The sequence below is a fragment of the Oenanthe melanoleuca genome, chromosome 1A (assembly GCF_029582105.1).
Source record: "Oenanthe melanoleuca isolate GR-GAL-2019-014 chromosome 1A, OMel1.0, whole genome shotgun sequence".
NCBI lineage: Eukaryota > Metazoa > Chordata > Aves > Passeriformes > Muscicapidae > Oenanthe > Oenanthe melanoleuca.
The window spans coordinates 32,915,779-32,940,210 of record NC_079334.1 but is presented as its reverse complement, the minus strand read 5'-3'; the positions used below and the strand labels follow the sequence as shown (position 1 = coordinate 32,940,210).

The 24,432-nt window shown below is 35.7% G+C and overlaps 1 protein-coding gene across 1 annotated transcript in view; it reads left to right on the top strand.

Annotated features, from left to right (window-relative positions):
• PTPRQ (protein tyrosine phosphatase receptor type Q) overlaps nt 1-24,432 on the top strand; it is a 122,120-nt gene that overhangs the window by 50,804 nt on the left and 46,884 nt on the right. The window contains exons 36-43 of the mRNA XM_056515959.1: nt 1,499-1,644; nt 8,383-8,548; nt 9,027-9,317; nt 9,525-9,800; nt 10,576-10,727; nt 12,308-12,449; nt 14,015-14,284; nt 23,889-24,221. Coding sequence (XP_056371934.1) covers nt 1,499-1,644; nt 8,383-8,548; nt 9,027-9,317; nt 9,525-9,800; nt 10,576-10,727; nt 12,308-12,449; nt 14,015-14,284; nt 23,889-24,221 — 1,776 coding nt within the window. The remainder of the gene's footprint in view (nt 1-1,498; nt 1,645-8,382; nt 8,549-9,026; nt 9,318-9,524; nt 9,801-10,575; nt 10,728-12,307; nt 12,450-14,014; nt 14,285-23,888; nt 24,222-24,432) is intronic.

Genomic DNA, 24,432 nt, shown 5'->3' with positions numbered 1-24,432 from the left:
GCCACTGAAGTAGAAGTGATGTTTGACTTGTAAAGAAGAGATATTCTACCTGTCTGTGTGGCTCTATCTTTGTGTATAAAATTATGCTTGGTATAAAGGGCTAGGTATATATGCTGGGGCTCTTTAAAATTATTACAGGTATTTATATTAATTTACTGAGAAAAAGATTAGCATTTCTCTTCAGGACAGATATGATTCACACAATTTCATTCTAAACTTTGAAATAAATCAAAATATTTTTACAATATATTTTAATAGATCCTTACTTTAAGCAGCTGTGACACAACTTCTGATAAGGAAAATAGTTCTTTGAGTATCCCTCTCAAGTCTGAAATATTTTTAATTTGAAAATGAACACTATGAGTATACATTGATTTCTTTATTCTATTTTAATTATTTTATGCTTCCGACATAAAAAGTGACTTTTATATGATCATACAATATAATGCAATTTAAAAGTCACTCAGTTTAATTTTTTTTTCTAATTTTCCATCAATCATATTGCTATAATCTGTCCCAAAATAAATATTTCAGAATCCCTCTGTATAGATATAAACAATTACCCAGTGCACAACCACTGGCAGGATTAGCATCTATCTGAGCCGTCCCTCCAAAGTCTGTCTGCATCACCAGGCTGCAGATATTCACAGTTGCTATTGAAGTTGGTATGGAAATAAGAATTGTCTTTATAGGGACAGAATTGAAGGAACAGGTTCCCTCTCCAATTAATATTTTAATATTTTATACAAACTAGAGCAGCACAAAGCAAGAGAGATATGTAACTCACAGTGTGCAGTACTCTGCTGCATGTTCTGTTGAGCTCTTTCTTGGATGGTGGGAAATACGGATTTAAATTCTCCTGAGCTGACTTAAGGAATTGAATTTAACTCTCCTACATCACTGAGAAGAACCATGTGCTGCTATTCTTTGTAAAATAGGAGGACAGAATAATGGAAGAAGGCTTACAGAGGTCTTCCTGCACATTCAATGGGTTGAGAAAAGAGGCAAAAAGAGAAATTATCATACTGTCCAAGCTTAAGTATCTGGTTTACCTACATGAGTTGGGAGCCTAAATTCTGTTTATAATCAGAGAGAAAAAGGCTCTAAATTTAGGTTCAGTGAAACAAATCCTTTTTTTTCCCCCCTACTAACTACATTTGGAGTACAAGCATCTAACTCAGTCAATTTCCACATCTGCAAATTAGATATTCTATGTGCACAAAGCAGTAAGTAGAGGACAAATTCTATAAGAAAACCCTTGTCTGTTTACATTTGTAAATGTGAATATGGTTGAAAAAGTGTTTTAGAAATTAATTTTTACATATACAATTTTATTTCATTATTTCATGAGGTAGTTTCTATACCATAATCAGAGATACATTTAATTTGCCATAGGATGTTATAAAATCTACTATAGTGTATATTCCTTGGGTGCTACAGTGTACAAAACCTTGAGGTACAAAAGCTTTAGGTATGCTAAAACTTAACATTTTTCCAGCACCAAGTGATCCACCGAAAGATGTTACATACAGAAACCTTACTTCCACATCAATAATGCTGTTCTGGTCTGCTCCTCAAAAGCCTAATGGAAATATACTATACTACTCAGTCTATTTCAAAAACAATTCAGGAATATTCATACAGGTAAGCTTATTTATATATTCTTTTGTAGAAGTCGATGAAATACTCTAATAATTACTTAAAGATTAAATCAGTTTTATAGTTATCAATAAATCAGTTTTTCATATTTCCTTCATCATTATGCAGTTTTTAAACTTAAAAAGACAGAAGCATGTCTTGTAAGCCTATATGCTACATTGTGCATCTCACTGAGCATTCATATCATTAAGCATTAAAGCAAATAGATATTGTGTAATATTCCATTATGCAAAGTTTATATATACATGTATATATATATATATATATATGCACACACACACATATATATATATGCATGTAATATGTGTGTGGATAGACTCAAGATCCACTGCATGCATACCACACCCTCAAGAGTGTTTTTTTTTAGTCTAATCCATCAATGTGAATATATTTCTGGATCTGGTTTTACTTTTTAATACGTGTTTGTACAGTATTGAAAATATGGAGGTAATGTGAAAGTAGGGAATGCATTCTTTTTCATATTTTTCCTACTCTCAAAAGGAAATTACTGTTGAGTATATTGAAGCAAAGATATTGGTATACAGAAGTTAAAGCTTAAAAGACAAATAAAAACTTATAAATAATGTTTTAGTAATACATCTTCATTTAGGTTTATTTGCTGTTGCTGCTTTCATTCTTAATTATGCACTACACTTATTAATTGTATATGGTCTTTCTGTTCAACTTTCTATGAATATCTTATGGTGCAGAAATATTGTAAGAGACATAAGCTTTCTTTATAGGTTTTTGGTCACAAGATTTACACATACGGAAGAAAAGCAAGAAATACTTCATAATACTTCAATAATTAATTTAGAAAATTATGTATGGAAAATTATATTGACTGCATAAATTTAGGATCAAGATATGTCTAGGGTGACATATACACATTTTTGAGGATAACTAGAAAAAATATTCACAAATGTTACAAATAGCTGTAAGTGAATAACTACTGACACACTTCAGCATATACACTGCTCTGCCTTCTGTAAAGGTATGTAATTAACTAGGCTCTGCATAGTTTCAGGTGCCAGCAGGATTGTGCCATGAATTAACATTCTCATGAGATTAAAATCAGGGCTGCAGTTCAGAACATAGATTCTGTTTGCACACATTGCTATAGCAACAGATTTTTTTCTTAAATCTCTGGGCAAACCTTTACATCAGTGCATCACCTGAACTAGCCCGTCCTATGAAGGACATCTCAAGCAATTTTAGAGGAGGACTATAGACTTGGACTATTCCTGCCTTTAGGAAGATGCAACTCTGAGCTGAATGAGTAAGGTGAAGCTGACACACTGAGAGAGAGAGATAAAACCCCCAGGATATGCCCAGGATTCTGGAAATGAATGAGGAAGATAGGGAAGATGGAGCAAAGTAGCATTGGCCCAGCAAGGTGAGGATCCAGTTTTATTATCATGTGATGTAGTTAGGCTGGGAAAGGATGGTGGCACAAGTGGAAGTTAATGCTTCTTTGGCATATTATGTGTTGTCAGGAGAAAAGTGCTGACAGTAGATCTACCTCTGTGTGTGTAAATTTCCATTTTCATCCTTTTGACTTTGATTTTTATCCCATCCCTCTGCCATCAGGAGATAGGTTTCAGCTGCTGTTGCATCTGTCTCTCATTTCCCATGGGATATGAACATTAATCTCTCAAATCACGATCAACTCTTAATCTGTCTCCTCCCTTTAACTCCTTCTGCCCTTCAGATCCTGTCTGCTCACTGTTTAGCATGGCTACTACCATATCTATACTGCAATCCTATTGTGTACCTTGGCATTCCTGTGGATGCAAGACAGGTGAAAAAAAGCCAGCTCATTTCTGTCAGATATTTTATATTACTCTTTTTACAACAGAGAAATGCATGTGTGAAAGTCAGCCTGGTATGTGACTATATATATATATATATATATGATATATACAGACAATTGTAAGCTGCATGACTATGCACACATATAGCTAACAACTATCTGTAACTTAGAAGTATAACCATGTAGGGTCTGTTGCTAAGTTTTGTATCACAAACAGCTAGAAAGAAAGAATCCTCCATTGAAAGATTACATCGAGGTCACCATTCTGCTCATGTTTAACCAAACTGTATTTTCAGTCTGAGCAATTATAGAGGAGAATTGAAAAAGTGGATGATCTTTTCACATTTCACATTTTATTTTGTGGGCCTCCATTCTTTATCACTCTTTCCTCTGCTTCTTTGTCAGAACATAATGCCAGAGGTCCATATCTTAAACCATATCTTCTAGATGCCTGAATAAACACCCTTGCTGAAGAATACCAAGCAAATTAACATCTCCCAGTGCTCTCATAATCTGAAATAGAACAAAAAGTCATGCTAAAACTGGTACTGTTCTGTTGTCTGAACTTCTCTTTCTCACACATTCTCAAAATGTTCAGGCATAATAAAACCTAATTAATAAATCACTGACTATTTCTATGTTAAAACTAAGAAGTTAGTAGCTGCAGAGTGAAGCATTTTGTTTAGGGGAAAACACGCCTAAATATAAAATAAGACCTGAGATAAAAGATAAAATTTGCTCCTTGACATGATTCAGAAACTTGAGTTTTCTGTCAAAAAGGGAAAATTTATGTACCCTCATCAGTCATAAAAGTAATGTATAGTTTCTTTGCTTTACTGGTCTACATGAAAAATAACACTGCAGCTGTCCAGTCAGAAGGCCTGGGTTGCTCAGACCTTAGGTTCAAGACCAGAATAGCAGAAGGAAATATTTAGTGATGGAGATTAGATATAAGGATTTTGGTAAATGAGTGGGCTGTTTCTATGGGGATGCTGACAGTTGTAAAAGAAAATGTGTCAGAGAGGGAGGGATGACTGGTAGCCAACTAGAAGAAACCATCACCTGCAATAGGCTAGGTTCCAATGCAGCTTTATCTTTCATCTTCTGCTGTCATAGGTCTCGGAAAAAGCTACTTCTTGGTGGATATATCCTGTCCCAGTGCAGTAAAGATATGACATGTATGCTGACAAAGAGTACTTCCTTCACAGATGACACGACACTGTGCCTCTTCTTCATATCACTTTTCTGTGACAGTGCTGGGTTCCCTCAGTTCAAGCTTTCACTGTTTGCAGTAGCAGTTTTGCAAGTTTTGCTCCATGATGCCTTGCCTAGTTCTTGATGCAATCATATTCTCAGTCCTATCAAGAAAATAAATCAAAGACTCTATAGAAGTGATTGACTCATGGCTAAGCATCAATCTATGAATGAACTCTGTTATTCAATTGCTATATACTTGTGTTTTGATTAGCAAGAAAGTGGGAAAGGTGCTAATTACAACCATAGATATATGCTTTGATAAATTTCCCCAGTATAGGAATTTTAGTACAGATGAAAGCTATCCTGCTCTGACATACCAGGCAGGAGAACCAGGGGCAAGGACTGAAAAAAAGCCAAGGATCCTTCTAGCAAAGGACCCCAAATCATCAACCTCTACCTCAAGCCAAGCAAAGTGAATATGACTGGATGCAGTTTGGAGTGAAATTCAACTTGGTCTACTCTTGGGATCCAGATAAGCGATGCAAACAATGTGCTGCATTACTTAACAATCAAACATTTTCTTTCACCAGTATGACCAAAGTAGGGATAAAAAGGGGAACTTCCCTAAAATACTCTGCAAATTTAAAAAAAAGCTGGTCTCAGAATGGTACAGCAGACAAAAAGGAAATAACTTCACTTAGTGGAACAGGGAATATTATGCTCCTTGAAGGATGGTTTGTATTAGCCCTCACAGTGTCACCACTGTCACCTGATTCCCACAGTCAAGTATGTGATCCTCTAACTCAAAACATGAACACAATACAATGAACCTAAAGAAGAAAACAGAACAGGGGTAAAAGGTTAACAGTGAAGAAGAGCATCACCATGTTTTCCATATACAGCTAATTGCAGCTTTATGCCACTGGAAATATCTGCCACTTCCTGAGGTGAAGAAGATACTAGTTTCTGCTGACACTTTCATGGCTTGAGTGTATTGCTTACACTTAGCTGCTTTTAATAATCTGATACTTTGCTATGTCAAAACCTCTTTCATGCATGGATGAAGAAAGGGACAGAAGGAAGAATTTCTTCAGCTGTAGCCAAAGATCCTAAGCTGTTTGCTTTCATCTGCAGCCACAGTTAATTGTGAAACTTCCTATAGTGTTCTATCCCCAGGGTACAATTAGTACAAGTTTCATCTTTTCTCAGTTTGTACCTACACAGTTCTTCCTGCTCACTATTACTCTTAATTATGTGTTCCTTTTTTCCCCTAATATTTTGTCATATCAGTAGTTTGAGATATCTCCACTCCTTGGGCTCCTCACAGTAAAGGAATTACCTCTTAAAAGAGTTTTTGTGGATGCACCAAAACACTGTTCATAATATTCACATTGGTTCACTGAGTCCTTAACTGCCAGACAGCTGGCTAAATTGTAAAGTCTGTTTAAACTGGGAATTGAATTTTCAGCTGTTCATACCAATAAATTCCCATTAAACCTGGGATCAAAACTTGATATAGTAGCCTTGACAACTTGAAAATTACTTCAAAAACTCAGGTAATTATTTAAGGTCTTATTTTTAAAAAAAATCTGATTATTGGATGTAGTTCTAAATTATTAATTATTGCTAAAAATAATAATATGAGTAAAAGCAAGAGGGTATTATCATGCTTCTTCTGGGCCAGATGATGTTTTCGGTCATACCCTGCTTGAGTATCACAAAGTCTAATTAAATACTTCAGAAACTGATCTACTGTTTCCTGTACCTTAACTTACCAAATGTAACACAGACCTCTTTCCAGCCTTTTTCAGTTAGGTATGAAGCTAGTATGAAATACAAACTACTTCTAGAAGGAAGTCATATATTAAGGTGGATTTCTTTTTTGTTTTGACTGATATTCACTTAACCTATTGAACAAAACTAACAGTGTGCTTATAGTCTGTTAATAAGAGTGGATATAAAAATTTATACTCACAATTTTGCAGCATCTGTTCTGCATTCAAAACAAAGGCTTAAGTTTTCATTGCCAAACAAACTATTTACTTTTTTATATTCTGTCAGTAGTAGTGACTGCAGGCAAAATTAGATCTTCAGATACAAGTATAAAAATCTCTGGGAACTGATTAAGAGTGTCACCTATCGTTTTCTGCAAAAAAAAATTATTTTTGCCCTTACCAAAAATTGGTCAAGTATTATTGCATTAGGTATATAAATTGATATGTATTGGTGGCAGACATCAAGATTGCTGAACTATCAGTATAATATCAGTATGAACAGTACTGATTCAAATGTGTGATTCAGCATATCACAGTGACTTCTTCAGTAGGAACTTCCCTCATGAGAAATACAAACCATTAATCAGTTACATTATATAACCATTTATGCAGTTTTAGCATGCCTGTGCTTTTATGTGGTATTTCTAAATTTTAATACCCAAATATTTCTGTTGCCTTTCTCCTGCTTTAGTAAATTTGCTCTCATAGCCTCTCTTTTTCAGAAAAACATTTACTTGGAAGCTAACTTGGATTTTAAGGAAGTGGAGAGTATGGATTTTATCTGACACCAAAAATAGTGAGCAGGCCAAATAAAGCTGGAATTCATCAGAGGATTGGGCAAAATCCAGCTCACCCTGACAATGTTGCCATGTAGAAAAATTAGGACTTTTTTTGGTCCTGAGAAATGCTGTCCACGCCATCAGCTCAAAGGGGCAATGTGGCAGTTGGAGAGAAATGCTACTGGCTCTTTGAATCAGCAGCAAAGATTTTACTTCCTACCCAATGCTTGAGTTGAACATGCTTAACTTCTCAGTAATTTTCAAACCATGAACCAAACTCTGTTGGATCATTTAAGTCAGGTTCTTGTAAAGCAGTGAATGATTCAACGCGTTCACTTACATGGTATAGCTGAACTTACATAAATAATATGCTTTTTACATTTTCATCTTCCAAAATGGTTGATTCCAAACAGGAGTAGCCTCCTCAGAGATGGTGATCTGAAGCACTAACTTATTGCTGTAGTCACAGTATTAATGACATTCTTTTATACAGTTCAAAAGACAGTGGGACTAGGTTTGCTGCTATGCTTTCATTAGCAAGAAACTGCACAAAGGAAAAATATTCTGTTGATGCATTCAGTTTAACATGGCCACCCACTGTAGACATTTCCTTAGAGATAATGGCATATTGTTATTGCAAGGGACAACTAGCAAAAGGAACACTTTATCAAGTGGTGCAGTGAGATCTCTGCCACAGGAAGTTTTAAATTCAAAATCTAGTCTCATAAAAGTAGATTAAAGAGAAAGAAGTCCTTTGTTTTGATTAGCAATGATCTGCCAAAGCATGTATGATTCATGTGATCTATGAGCAATTAGCATATGTTGCTCTTTTTTGGTCATTTTCTTGATGAAATATGGATAAACACACTGCAATATTACAGTTTTAATTTCTGAATTGACATTCAACAATTACAAACAACAAGAGAAGCCAATTATGTATTCTGTAGTACTCACAAAGAGTAACAATAGACATCATACAATTGAGTATTTCAGAAAAAATCAGTACCCATTAGGAGTCAAAGCATAGGTTTGTCTTCTAAGTACTATGGTGAATCATTGCTGGTGGTGGTGGCCATGGCTAAATGAGGAACTAGAAAGAGAAATCACTGAATAAAAAACATTTTAAGTAGTAAAATTTTCTTTCTTTTTCTCTCTTTAGAATTTCACAAGTTATGGTAACGAGAGCAACGTAGGTGTGTCCCCATTTGTAGTGCTGGATGACTTGGCCAAATACAGCCATTATACTTTGTGGGTGACTGCAAGCACAGCATTTGGAGATGGAAACAAAACCAGTGAAAAAATAGATGTGTATACAGATCAGGATAGTAAGTTAATAACTTCTTCAGTGCTTATTGTATATCCATGTTTTTATTAAGTATTTATTAAATATTCTCAAACATAAAAATTATTTTACTATTATGATGGCAAAGTTAAAAAATATGATTAAGTGTGGCTTTCAATGCTGCAATATTTATCTTTGCAAAGAAAGCATTTTGGTCTGAGTATTTGAAATACTAAGGGCATAGAGCACAAGCCTCTGTGGATAAAAGCAATAAAATTGTTTTCTTAATCTTTCATTAAGACTCTTTTCCTAAACAAATTTAACAGAAATTATTATTCATATATGCTTTCAACTAGTTTGCTTTTGATATTGAAACACAAATTATTTTTAAAAGTCTTAAAAAAGTATTACAGCTGACATTTTCAGAATAATTATACTTTGAACAGTTATTTCTGCTTGGAGTTTGGATGTTTTATTACTGTAATCCATGCATTTAATCTTTTGCTTATTATCTCTCATAGTCCCAGAAGGTTTTGTTGAAAATCTGGTCTATCAAAACATTTCCTCATCTTCTGTAAATGTAAGCTGGCTTCCACCATCCCAGCCAAATGGCTTAGTCTTCTTTCATGTTTCTCTAAGTTTAATGCAACTGGGAACCAGTAAGATATTATCTTTCCTTACTTACAACACAAGCATAATTTTTGATGATCTGGAGAAATATACTGATTACATTCTGAAAATCACACCAGCCACTGATAAAGGATCTTCTGAACAGCATGCTCTAAGCCTTCATATAAGAACTGATGAAGATGGTAAGATTCAGATATTTTATTAATTCCTAAGGAAATGTATAAAAAAACCCAAATAACTTTCTAAAATAAAAAGTGTTTCTTGTTTCATTTAAAGTTTTTTATAGTTTCACAAACAACTGCTGCACATTTCTGTTTTAAGACCATGAAACTCAATTCGTATTTTTCTGAGATTATCCTTGTTTTTCTCTTTCTCATTTCTTCATATAGTCCCAGAATCTGCACCTGTAATCAAAACATTTTTAAATCTCTCAACTACCTCAGTTATGCTTTCATGGGATCCTCCCATTAAGCCAAATGGTATTATAATACGTTATGATTTAAACCTATTTGGGCCAGAAAGGAATAACTCATTCTCTACCACCAATAATTTTATCATCTTGGAAGACCTGCTGCCATTCACATTGTACAGCATTTATGCAGCTGCCAGAACAATAAAAGGACCCGGTCCGTCTGCTGTGCTTCAGTTCTACACAGATGAATCAGGTGAGCAAATTCAAATGTAAATAACTTCAAAATATCAGCCCTGTGTTACTGCATCGATCTTAGATCTGAGCATGAAGGATTAATTTTTCATTGGTCTGTGAGTGAAGAGCTTTCAGAAGAAGGAAACACTGCAAGGCAAAAGTTTCCTGAGTGCTCCTCCCCCCTGCCATAGTGTGCAAGAGGAGGTCACATTCTGCATAGGATTACAAAAAAAAAAACCTCCATGAAGAAATATCTTTTGCCTTTAGAACATGTTACGGTTTGCAAAGTGTCAGGGATTTTGAAGCAACCAACAGTACCTTTCTCTTCATCCCCCCATGAAACTGAAAAATTATAAAAGATGGAAAGATTTCTGACCCATTCACATGGTTCTCCTTTACATGGACCTCGTCTCCCCTGCATGGTAAATTACACATCTTGTTAATATAGGATGAGTTGTGCTCCATATATGATGTAGGCATCAAAATATATTGCATTCCACTTACTTTTGTAATATGACTTCTGTTAAATGTCTTAGTTCTGACAATGAGGATGTTTAAGTGATTAATAGATTTGTTAGATCTCTAAGAAGATCCCTTGCTGATTAAACATGTATTCTGGATTAATGGAATTTTTTTCATGTCAAAGAGGAAGAAAGAAGATTGAAATAGCAATGAAGTACTGTTAGCTTGAGTTCAGATACAAATGTTAACAAAAGTTCTCCTGCATGTCCACAGTGTTTTGTTTTGCCTGGATTTTTTGTGATTTGGAACTCAACAGAATTTCTCTTTTGCAGTGCCATTAGCTCCACCCCAGAATTTGACCATTATCAACTACACCGCAGATTCTGTGTGGCTGAAATGGGATCCAAGTCCCCAGTCAAATGGAGTTATTATGAAATATAATTTTAAAATTTATCAAAACAACACTGAAAAACTATTTTTTTGGGTATGTTGATAATTAAGAGTGTATAATTTTTAAAAATATTATTTCATGCTTTTGGGAAAAAAAAGATGGCAAATATTTTAAATGTCTCTTATGCTCCTGGAATTATGAAGCTCCTATAAATTCCTATTTGCTAAGACAGTTTGCTTCCCTTCCCACCATACCAGTAATTCAATTTTTCAAATTAAGCAGAAAAAATTGTTAGATTTTAATGTGATTTGAGTTTCCTATATTTCATTAACAATGAGAATTATTAATCATAATTTGTATTTTAATGTGAGCTTGATATTAGAAAATGACAAAAGTTACTTGCTTTGTGGCTACCTTTGTTTAGCTATTAAGTACTTATGGACTTTCAAGATTCAAAAAGGCAGTAATTCCTAGTCATCTTAAAAAATAGTAAAAACTGTTCAGAAGTCCTCATTAAAACAAAAATTGAGAATAAGAATAACTGACTAAATTGTAACTGAATTAGATGTTATATAAATGTTCAGGGGCAAGTTAGATGGAGCTCTGAGAACCTGGTTTTATGGAAAGTTCCTTGCTTACAGTATGGGGGTGGAACTGGATAATCTTTACCTTCCAACCCAAACCATTCTATGAATCTATAATTTTATGATATGCAAAATTTTATCGGATTAAATCTGATTCCTTGGGTGGTCTCAAGAAATGCCCCATGAACTGGAAATGCAGCAATGAACTGCAAAGGATGCAATGCAAGGATTGCATCTCAATCTTAGAAACTGTACTGAGCACTGTTCATCTGGGATGCTTGTAAAAGCTGCAGGAAAAGACTGCTGCAGTGAGGTCTGCTGTTGTTCCCCATTGTGGAAGGAAGTGCTGGCATTATCCTGGTTTCTTCCATAATGCTTGAAAGGCCACAATGCACATATGAAATAGGAACTGTGGATTCTACAGCCAGCTATCTTTGGAAACACATTCTCTGGGTATTCATAGAAATCACCTAAGATCTGTCCATCTGAGGCAGTCTCAAACTAAATTAGATTACAGAAACTAGATGAAGCACTTGAATGTGTCAGCTGTGCCCTACATTTCTTCACATTTTGTAGTGCTTTATGAGCAAGAAATTAGATTTAGTTTCTGGCAGTAAGGCAGAAAAATAAATTTTTATAGAAATACTGTATTTAGGTATCATAATTCTCTGATAATTTGGATCCCACAAGATGTTCCCCAGAATTTCTTGCTGAAATTCAGCTCTTTCCCTGCTATCATTAAAGTTTTCTCAACATTTGAACAACCTTGCCTTGCATGGTCTGGGGAAAAATATATCCAAGGAATTGAACTGTGGGTTTTAGCTTTTTCTATTCTTTATTTTTTTAACTTTTAATCAATTTATGTAGAAGCTATGGCCTATGACCTCCTCCACTGCAGAGGTGTAGTAAGGAAGTAGAAGGTGAGAGGGATTGATGTGAAGCTGGAAATTGTTTTCATTATTTGACTGAAAGCTACTCAGAGTGGAAGAGGCCAAACTATGGCTGTGAATCTATTCATTTCAGGTTCAAGGTGAAGCCCACAATGTTTCTAGAGATTAATTGTGTACTAATAATATTTTCTTCCTTAAGAACATTTCAGGTTCAAACCTTGAGGCAAACCTCACTGGATTAGAACCATACAGCCCCTATTTTATCAGTGTCTCTGCATTTACCAGGCTTGGGAATGGCAATCAGTTCAGTGACGCTGTTCAATTTACAACGATGGAATCAGGTTAGATGTGACTTTTTCTAAGCTGCAGTTCTGACACTTTTAAATATATTTATATTTATTTACCTTGTGTGGCTGAAAAGAAGTCTTCCTCTTCTCTCCAAAGAAAACATAACCTAAGAACTATCTTGTTATCTCTTGCCTTTGTAGCACCAATTCCTATTTGTAGACTGGGTTTGAAGTCTGATTTCGGAAGTGTAGAATTAAAAGTGTCCTCATCTGAAATGAGAGGCTTATATGGCTACTATAAATCTTTTAATAGCAACACAGATAAAGGGAGGAAAATTAGATAGGTATTTGTCTTTGCAGATCAAAGCAGTAATTCAGATCCCTGTGAAAATAACTGAAACATTAGCAGTATCAAAAGCAGCTGGACAAAAGATTGGCAAATGAACTGGAAATTATATTAGACAAATAGAAATTTTTAACTTTTTTAATAATTTATTTTAAGAAGGAAGCTAACCACTAAAAGTGAAACACTTAACATCTACCAAAGAGAGCCTGTGGATTTTGTGAAACTGGCAGTTGTGCAAGACTGTAGCTCCTTTGCCAGGTCAGAGCAGCCCCCAGGCTCTGTAAGAGCTGTCAGTGCCAAGGGACAAGCATATATTGAGGGCACTGTTAGCAAAGGGAGCAGACCACAAAATAAAAAGGTCCAATATGATGACTACAGGTTTGCTAAGATTATACTTCCAGTGAAAGATCCTTCCAGAACCAGTAAAGCAGAGGTTCTGGGGAAAAGTTATGCTGTTTATCGTACCAAAGAGTTAAAACACCATCAGAAATCTGGACCATCACTGGGCTGGTTCAGTTTGGCTGCTGGACCCCTGGAGCTGAAGGTGGTCCTCAGCCAAGGTCATTCATCAGTTGTTTATTTCATCCCAGATATTCCATACTTGTGATACTTTATTCAACCAATTGCTCATAAATAATTGCTCTATTTTCAACATGGTTATAATATTTTCTACCTTCATGAATTTTTTATGAGCATTTAAAAAATTTCTTCTGCTGGAACCAGCAAATAAATGGGGAACAGTAAGATAAAAGAATTGATATGACAGCTCTGAAACCTGCCCAGTGATTTCTGTACAGACAAGTGTGATACTGAAAGTTGTGCCTGAAAGAAATATGGCTGACAGATAAATAAGGACACAGATAAATAAGGAACTTCTGCTGTTTATGTTGTTGCCATGTATATGGAGTAGGTATATGGACTATGTATATTGTGTATGTTATAGTACACTGTATTTAAAAAAACATGGGAAAATATGAGCAAAATATTTTGTTGGGAAAACAAAACTGAAGCACACAACTAGGAAGAAGCCAGACAGATGGCCTCTTCTGTCTCAAGTACCAACATCAGTCACATTCACAGTATCTGGAAATGAATAATCTGATTAGGACAAAGTCATATTTTGCTCTTTCATTATGTTTCTTTTATTAATTTGACACTGTAGTGTTTGACTCTTGCTATGAATATTGTGTCTACCTCTCCAGTGTTATTGTTCTGTGATTATAATTTTAATTGTGTGTGCATGTTAACCTATGGTGCCTGTGTATCCTTTAAGTGCCAGAGGCTGTACAGAACATTCGTTGTATTGCAACGAGCTGGCAATCGATCCTAGTGCAGTGGGACCCTCCTGCTTCAGCCAACGGCATAATTACACATTACATCATAGCAGTTGAAGGAAATTCTACAATTTTCCCATCTTATGATACACTGCATACTTTTAGAAATCTGCTTTCCAATGTTACTTATCAAATTAAAATAAAAGCTGCAACATCTGCTGGTGATGGTGAAGAACAGACATGCAATGCCAGTACTCTTCCAGAAAAAGGTAAATAATTATTCAAGTTATTTTTTTTGTTTAATTTAAATGAAGACTGTGAAACAAGCAGGCCTGAAAAAACTACCTCAATTCAGGCAGTTAAAACATTCTGTTGTTTAAATTTTGTGCTAATAGTGAATGAAGAGAAACAGGGCTTCCTCTTCCTCCTGTTTTAGAACACACCTAGTGATGAGAAAAAATTGTCATTTTTAAAAGCACAGTGAGAACACCTTTTTCTATGTGAGTTTGAATAGTTATTTTCTTAATTTATGATCACTTATTATTTTTTTTCTTACAATATCTGCCCTGTTCCTAATGTATTTAGCGTATTAGAGACTGTATGTCTGAAAAAATTTTTGGGGGTGAAATTTTTGGTTTTTTGCTTTTACTAAGTGACATTGGTATGAATTCACTGACAATAAAGCTGAATTCAGGAAACTGAGAAAAATTTAGCCTCTAAAGCAAGTGTTGTCATAAGTTTTCATGGATAGGATTTTTTAAGCAAGAAAGAAAATTGTGAACCAAATCCAAAGAAAAATGTAGACAGGTTTTCTGGCATTGAAGTGAAAAATTGTTACCCAAAGTCTGTCTTCCTTTTTCTCTCCACACACACATTTCACACCTCACCTAAACTTGGCAGTGCTTTCACTTGACGTGTGAAACATGGAGATGATATTCTGTGTAAAATAGAGTTAGATCTGTGAACAGCTATGTACATATCTTCTCAACTGAAAGTGGAAAGGAGCTGAAATCTAAATCCAGGAAACAAAGGCCTGTTTCAGTCCTCCAGTCAGGGATGATTTCTTGGGATTTTTTTCTTCTCTGGTGATAGTTAAATATAAAAATAAAAAGATATATTAGGCAAGAAACATCCAGATAATATTTCACTTTTCTACTAAATTACAGGAGAAATTATTGCATTTAGCTCTTTTTTTTGTGTGTGTGTTAAGTGACATCAATTTATGCAATAGAGTTGGGGAGGTCTCTATTTCAGAAAAGCTGGATAATTAGTAAACACAGGGTGGGATGGAAGAGCACAACTGTACCCCACGAGGCCAAACCTAGCTTTTGTAATACTTTATTACTAAGTTTTTGAATAACTTAAAAGATGAGTTACAGCACTCCTTCTCATATATACTTCAACTGAAAGAGTGAATTTTCTCAGATCTGTCAAATAATAAACACAAGAGTCTTAGTCAGCAACAAGGTTTTGGTTCAGAATGACAAATGGAGGGGAGCAGCTTGGCTATGTAGACTTGAGCTGAACATTGAACTTGGAGGAGATCAGACTTACCCTTACTCTTACACTTCCTATTGCTAGATTCCTGAGTGGCATGCACCTCCACTGGATCCCTCCTGTCCACAAAGCCTTGGTCTCCCATTATGAGCTTTGATTTCCACACTTCTTAAAATTAGACTTGTGGATGTGCATGTCTGGATGAATCTAGACCACGCCTGTGTGTCAGCTGAACTACTGCTGCTTTGGTCCCAGATCAAATGGATGAGCTCCAAATGAGGACAAGCCCCTTGCTGGCATATTTTGGCCAACACTGTGAAAATATCCAGGGTTGTACTTTGATGACTGCCCCTCCTCATGATACAGTCTATCCCACTAAAGCCTGGCCACATCTGTTATTTGAACTATGACATGGCACATTCATACACATTTCTGATTAAAATTTTCTGTCTAAATTGGCTTCCTCATCAACAGATCCCCTACAAATGCTGCCAGTTTGTGATCCCTGCTGGTCCCCCTCTGTCCAGAACCTTGGCAATTTAAGACATGCCTGGTTCATCTGTCCTCTTGTTTGCTCAGAAACTTCTGTTCATCAGCAGAGCTCAAAATCCAATTTTGAAAAGGCAAAGGCATTGTTTATGTATTAGACACGAGCATACTCTTGCACAACATTTTACAGTATTGGCTGGAAGTAATGTAGTGAGCTGAGCTGCTGTGCTTGATGTAGATGTGTGTGCTCCTGTCTTTCTGGACATTTCTCAAATACAGGCAGAACACTCCAAGCTTTCTTTGACACCATGGCTGCAGCTCATGGCCATGGCATGACCTCAGAGCTAGAGCAAGACTGAGCCTGAGGATGGAGTCCAGACTTGGGGATAGTTGCATAGGAGGGATGTTACCCTCTGGTAACAGAGGGGAAGGGGAGACTTCCCAGGTGCTTCACATCTTGGAGGATGAGGGAAAGGCTTCTAGCAGTGTTAAAGAAGCCTGACACCTGAGAAAGTTAATTGTTGGGATTTCTGAGAAATTTGGAATGAGCTGTTAATTAGTCCTTGAGGAAAGACAGAAAGCTCTGGATTAAGCCTGGGCTTTAGGGAGCAACTTGTAATGTCTTATGGTCCATGTTATAAAGAGTTGTGCTAGCACAGGAAAAAACCCTTGTCAGTCTTTGTTTTGTAACAACATTTATTTTATATGTCTTGTCACTGGGAGTTTTCCTACGTGAAGGATTTATACTACAGCACATGTAATTTTTGCCACAAACTCTGCACTGACCCTTTCTTGCTTCGTTGTTGCTTAGTCATATTTACAACAAACTAGTTATAATTAGGACATTTCCTTAGCTGTGTGTTTGCATGAATTGTTTTGTAGTGACTGGATACTAGGAATTGGAGATTCATGGATGGGAATGGAAACAGTTTTATAGCTGTTGTCAGTTTCTTATTTATGGTGGTCTAAGATTAGTCACAGAATATGTAGCCAGCACTGAGTCACTGACAATGCATTTATTTCTGACATAAAGTGAAATCGAATTTGGCTCAGGTCTCACTGCATAGCATTTGACCTTCAAATTCTTGTCAAGATTATTTGCCTTTTTTGAGGTAAATTTGCTCATATCTGGGTACAATTAAACATGGATCATGAAGCTTAAATTTATGAGGAGATTAGTAGCATTTTGTGTCTAATCTAGCTCCATTGTCATGGTAAACCAGCACTACCAGGCTGCAGTATGTTATAAAAGCTGTCAGCTTTGTAGTGGTAGTATTAGTTTGTGATTAAATACGTTATAAGGGATATGAAAGATAATATAGTATACATACACATGCATAAATGAGTTAGGATTTTATGACTGGATAGATATCCTTGGATTACTTTCAAGATAATGCACATACTAAAATGAAATTTCATTAAGTTTGAGTGAATTTTTAGAAGAAAGAGACAGCCATAAAATAGTAGGAAACTTTTCCAAAAGGCATACTAAAGCTGTGAATATTCAGTTAACTTGCAAATCTGGAGCAAGTGTAACAGTCATGCAGTTTAAAATAAAAACAGAACAATTAAAAAGCCACTTGGAGATATCCAAAGCATGAATAATAAAGAGAAAACTGTTTCTGTTTTCAATTTGTTTCATTTAGATTTTTCTTTATAGACTTTTCATTGTTTTCTCAGAATATTAATCATATTGATTGCACTATTAAGACACACAGAGTAATTCTCCCACTTCTCCCCCTTACCTCTATTCATACCTGATATTATACCTGAGCACAGTCTTAGAAGAGGTTGAGGACCCCACTGTACTCTGGTGACAGTCCTTACCATTTGTTTTCTGCTAAATAGAAATTCATTCATATCTTACATTTAAAAGAAATATGGTTAGAAATTTGTCCAAGAAGCATTTTTTAATTTAATTTGGGCTTTATTTTCCAGTCCATTAATAACTTGTAGCTATACACAGAAGTGTGCCTTGCGAACAAAGAAGAGTGGTGTCTAAAGGAATTGGTGATGGGAAAGTTTCTCAGGTCTTTTGGTGTGGAGGTGACAAAGTAGCATCATCTTTTGTTACATTTGCACAAAATGTCTTTACTCTCTGCACAATGAGCACTCTAAAGGTTCTGGATTTGTATCTCAAATATGGAGGTTCCTATTGGAAAATGTGGGCTTTTTGAAATCAAGATCTTTGAGAAGCAGAAAACAAAGCAAGAATTTAAAGCCATCTTCACATCCAAGGAAATGCTGTTTCCTTCACCATAAATCCTTTTCTCAGGATCTGGCAGCTCATGACAGCTCTGAGCTTTGAGCTGGAGTTACATGATTTTCCTCATTAAGTAGTGAAGTAAATGACAGATGACTATGATGCACTGGCAGGATATTTAAGCCCATGCCCTCAAGTGGTTCTTAGGGCTGTGAGTAAGATGTGCAGTGCAGATGTGTTGCCCTGTTATCCCAAGGAATTAGCCTGCTGCAGAGTCACTGTTTTGGAAATGGCATAGCTTCAGTATCCTCTGACACTTGGGCAGAAAAGAGCTGTGTGTTTCATATGTTCAATCCCTGCTGCAAGTTCACACTTCGAAATTGTATTAAAGCAAAATCATCCAAAAATTGCAGAGTGAATTAGGAATAAGAATCTTTGAAACACTTCTTTCCAATATGACTAACTTTCTTTTCCCCAGATTTAATCTTCTTTATGTAATACTGATTTCTTTACTTCTTCTGATTAGTTGTTTGGTCCAAATTTAAGTTAATGGCTTTCAGGTTGATGTCAAATCTTCACTAGAAAAATACATTATCACTCAGTTGCTGCCAATTAAATTGTACTGGTATTATTTTTATAAGAAGATTGATGAAAATATACTATTAATATAGTATAGGATAAAGAAATTTTTGTCTTTTTTGTAGGGATTATGTCAACTCTGCATTAATATATAAGAAATGATGGCGACATATATGTACAAAGCTGACATGGATTGCACTTACAGGTCAAATACAATGTTTACTAAAAAGCAGACTGTTTTAGTTTAATGGAAAGCTGAACATTTAAGACTAGAGTAGAGGCAGCTTTTCATTATTTCTCTTTTTACCTTAAGAAGTGCATTTCTCTCTAGATTTTTCAGTTCTTAGATCCCACATTTGGAGGCTGAGTTTTCTAATGTGCTAAGGGCTGAGAAATATGGTCCATAGAAGCTCTTTTAAGACGTGCTCTCAACTGTGCAATTTCCTTTAAGGCATGTCTGATAATGTCAGTCCCAAGTCATGGGAAAAATAGTCTACAGTTTTTTGCATTTTTATGTTAGCAAAATAATTTGGGTCCTATTCATGATGCACTTATTCATACTGAGCAGGACTTAATATCATGATGAATCCTCCTGAAGTTAGCATTCTATACTCGACTAGTATTTAGTGTGATCACGGGTACTCATTTGTGTAATTAAGCTTTCAAAATTTAATAGAGATAATAAATACAGAATATTTATTTTCTTTTCAGTTTTTTTTCTGAAGACTTTTATTGGTGTATGCCCACTGCAGTCGGTTCTACTTTGTTTTTCACTTTCCTCCTATTGATGCTCTTAATACCGCCCAACAGACTTCTAGGCTGCCACAGTTCTTTTAATCCAAACTCCAGCTACAAGCAGCTGTTCTGTAGGCAGACTTTTTTTTATTAACTTCGTTAGGAACTATGCCATATCAGATTACCGTCTTCTGTTCACAGCCCGTGCAGCTGTAGCTGTTGCTTTCCACAAAAGTCTCCACAGAAAGCCATAACCTCTCTTTTCTCAGTAGATTTGTGTGTGTGTCCTTTGCTGCCCTTAGGTTATCTTTGCATTGTGAGTAAGGTTTTTTCTACAAAGTGTTTTTGTTAGTTTAAACCAGTTCTAATGGCCGATTTCAACTTGGTATGAGCCTTTGCACAATGCTAGTGCTTTTTCTACCAAGAATTTATTTTATTTATGTTATCAAATGAAAACTTAATCTCAGGGTAGTCCACCAGCTTTGGAAAGGCTGATTAGCATTGTAGCCAGACAAGAATAAGGCCAAGATCTGCCAAACTAACTTCTATTTAGGTGTTTAAGTTCTACACTCTTCAGTAACTTTCAGTTCTCACTTCAGTGAGAGCTCAGGCATGTAAATAGGTTTTAGGAGCTTAAAATCCCATGTGTATCTGATTTCAGTACTTTTCATTGAAATTTAGGCATCATATGAACATATGAACAATGGTAGATGAACCTGAGAATACCTCATTCCTCTTCCAGTCCAGAAACTGAATTCAACAGCATTTCATGGTTAGCCTCTCTGCCAGCTCCCTGGCTGGCTTTCAGAAGATGAATTAGAAGCTATTAAATGGAAAATTAGGTGGAGTACATTGCACCAAATGTTTCAGACTTAGAAAATCTCCCTACTCCCAGAGATAGCTGAATTATTGCAAACATAATACAATAGGGAAAGACTGTGAGATACGTGATGAGACTTAGGGGATCCTATGTATGATTCTTGGGGAATTTATACTTGAGATTAGGGCAAGAATTCCCACTAGCTAATCAGAGCACAGTCCTCAGCAATTAATGTCTTACGATACCACAATCACAAACTTTTTCATGCCTTTCTTTCAGTGCACCTTTCTGGAAATTTGGATTAATAATATAATTCCCATTAGGGATATATCGAATTGTCAGTATATAAGAAACAGTAATAAGCTTTATACAGTTCCAATGTAACCTGAAACAATAATTGAAAAATATGCAGTTTCTGGCTTCCATGATTTTTAGTGTGAACAGTGATCACTTCATCATAGTTAAGTCATGTTTAGAAAATTTAGACAAGCTGCATGATTACTCTAGGAAGCATGGAATGGTTCTTTCAAATCAGTACCATCTGTGGACAGAAAAAGTTGGGGGAATTTTAGTCATTCTTGAGGAATGGAAATCTGATTCTTCATGCTAGAGTAATTGTAATCCTCTTTGTATCTGTAACCCAATAGCATAGCTGTCTTGAAATTGTCTCAGAGCACTATCACCAAGTTCAAGAGATACTGTGCCACTGGGTGTCACTGCTCTTCACTGTGGCCCTAGGACCAAACCTCTTTGATCTGCTCCAGTTTCAGGTCACATCTTTTCATTTGTTCTACTGAGTGATTACATTTACGTCTGATTTGTCTATGCAAGAAAGGAGACAAAATTAGCTTGATTTTAAACTGACTAATGTTTTGGGCTCTGATAACATTTTAAAGGTCTGTCTAGGCAATGACAGAGAAAATTTTACTGTGGATTCTGCTAAATGACCCTTGATTTTTGGGTTCAAAATATTTAGTTTATATGGGTCTTCATAAACTGGAAAAATGACAGCAAAAAATGGTTATCAAAGGTTTTGTGTGGAAGAAGAAATGCTTGTCTGATTGTCTACTATCAGGATACCTAAAAGTTTATCTTTAAAGATGGTTGTTTTCATGTGGTGTTACTTACTGGGATAATCACAGGTATTACCTTCATCCTTGTGAAGATAATGTGTATGGGTGCCCTCAGCAGTCAGTGGGAAAAAGGACAGATAGAAAGAGAGACATAATTTCTCCACCCTCCATTCTTTCCTCACTTTAAGTGAGTTTGCCTCTCCAAATACAGGGAAAGCTCATGGAGGCTGGATATATTAGCATTTTGTTAGTCTGTGAGAGAGCCAGCAAATCAGAGCCACCATCATTTTGCCTGATATAATTTCTACTTCCAGGAAAAGCAAGTGTCTTTTCCTTCTTTACTGCAAAATTGCTAATTCTGAGTTACTTTTGATGTCACCATCCATGTTGAAAACAAGGGAACAAGGTAATCTCCCTAAGAAGGAAAGGCCACCATGGTGTCTAGACCATGGGCACTGCTCTTCCTATATCTGTGACCAGCCTCTTTAACTTGCCTTGTTTTAGGTGCAGAGACTGCTGTTGTGCCAGCCAGGGCTTAGCCAGCTGCACATTTGGGCAAGTGAAGGAATATATTTCCACCTTCCTACTAACACCCTGCAACTAACCAGCTACTATCTGCTTTATGGCAAACCCAAGCTTCTGTATTGGAATATAGTCCAATAGTTACTTTTCTGTTCTATACTACATTTTATCATTATCATATTTGAGTGTGTAAGAATTCATATTTTTGCAGTATCTTAGCAGATATTAACAACTTATATTATAAAAGTGTAGAAGATTCATGGAGGAAAAATGCAGATATTTTCCACAAACTATGTGGTATTTCTCTGCCTTTATTTTCCACAAACTAGTAGTCAAACTAGGACATTTCTTGTAATTTACAGAAATAGCTAATACAGTTTATAGAGTTTTAAATAAAATATTGCAAGTGCTTTATTTTTTTGAAAGTAGATAAACGAAGTATTATGTCTTCAAATCTGAGCAATCAAGATTGGTACTGCATGTTTTGAGGTTTTTGACTCCTTTCTGTACTTATCTTCATGCTAATAACAACAGAGAAAAACAACTTTAATTTTGATAGCGTGGCGTATAATGAAGTAAGTTGTCTTAGGAAAAGTTTTTTATATAGTTTGCTCTTGTTCTGTGTCTGGTTAGTGTGTAGCAAGATGGGAATCTATGGGACTGTTGCATGCTGTGGTGTTGGGTACTTGTGCATAAGAGCTCAGTGTAAGAACAAGGGAAGGTCTGTGCTTCTCTGCCTACTCCTTGTCCTGCAGGTTCCACCTGCTTTGACTTCATTTGAAAGGATTTTAATTTCTAAATCTTTTTATCAACACAGCTTTACATTTCTTGTTAAGCATCCATATTTACCGGAGGGGATTCAGCTTATTATATTGGGATGATTTTAATAAACAAATTGTTGCGGACAAAAGCAAAGATCAGATATTCCCATAAGGCTGAAAGAAAAGAAAAAAAGTGTTTTCTCTTTCTTCCCCAGTCTGGTCTGGGAAGGTCCCAGACGTTGGTCTGGGATCCTTTTCTTCTTTATGTAAGCCTTGGGACTTCTTCAGTTTCAGTTTGAGGATGTATCATGTGTTTTTCTTTTACCAGTGATACCTCTTCCCCCAAAGACTCTAAAGCACTTTTTAAAGCTATGTGCACACAATGATTTCTGAGCTGATTTTTCTGCAGTTTTTGCCATAGGGAGTATTAGTATTATCTTACAGAGTCTTAGAGATAATATTAGCTTTCTCTATGACTATGTGATATAGCACAAAACCATATGTTGCCACTGGTCTGTGAAATCTGGGAGTACACTGCTGACTCAATATAGACAGGGTAAATGTGTGTACATGTATATGTATGTACATATAGCACTGCTTCTCTCTCATGGGCATAAATATAACCTGCATATAAATAAATGGAAGCAAAGTTTGTAGGAAGTTTATTATTTATCTTTTCTCTTAATGTTCTTGTAACACACTTCTATAAGGCTAGACAAACATATTGCATGTATTGATACTTTGCATTCAGAAGGTGAAACAGGAGACTTATGATACTTACCTCTACCTGTTGTGTGAGAATTTCATATAATAGCAAAAGAGAGGGAGACACAGGAGTATTTCTTAATGAGAGGTGAAGAATCCCATTTAGCATCCACAGTAAAAGATGCTGTGGGTAGGCCAAAAATAACTTTGTGTCCATTAGCTGAGACATAGCCCCAAAAGTAGCAATAGAAATGTCACACCTTTCAAAGCTACATGCCTCTCCTGAAAAAATTTTTCTTTATTTCAAAAAGTATAGTAAATGTATGCCACTTAAATATGTTATGCCATTGGAAATATTGATTATTAAACACAAGAAGTTGAATCTTGGCTTTTAGATATGCTTTTTAAAATATTTTTTTCAACAGTGGATAAAAGTAGTATAGTTGGAATAATTTTTTAAAGATATCTTACATGTGTTTCAATCTGCAGTTCCTAGTGCTCCCAGGGATATTGTTTTTTCCAATGTGCAATCAACAAGTGTGACCTTGCATTGGAGATCACCAAAATCTATCCTTGGCTACTTTCAAAACTACAAGATTACCACACAGCTACAATCCACCCACTGCAGTAACTGGGAAGCTATGGAATGTATTGAATATGAGATGCATCAGTATTTATATGAAAATGTCATGGATGACTGGATAGAAAACACAGTGTATGGACTGAAAAAATACAGATGGTACAGATTTGCTGTTGCTGCCAGCACAAGTGTTGGTTATGGCAGTTCTTCACCTTGGATTTCAACTCAAACCCTTCCTGGCTGTAAGTAGGCATGTCTGCCATGTCTCATAATGCTATAACAACGTGATGTCCATCTAAATAAGCAAGAGATCTTGGTAGAAGTTATTTCTTCATAGACCTACAATACTGGTGAAGTCAACAGGGGCTTATAGCAACTCTTGACCTATGATACATATATTTTTATGTATTTATATTATATAAATCATGTGGTAAGTATACACTATTTCAATGT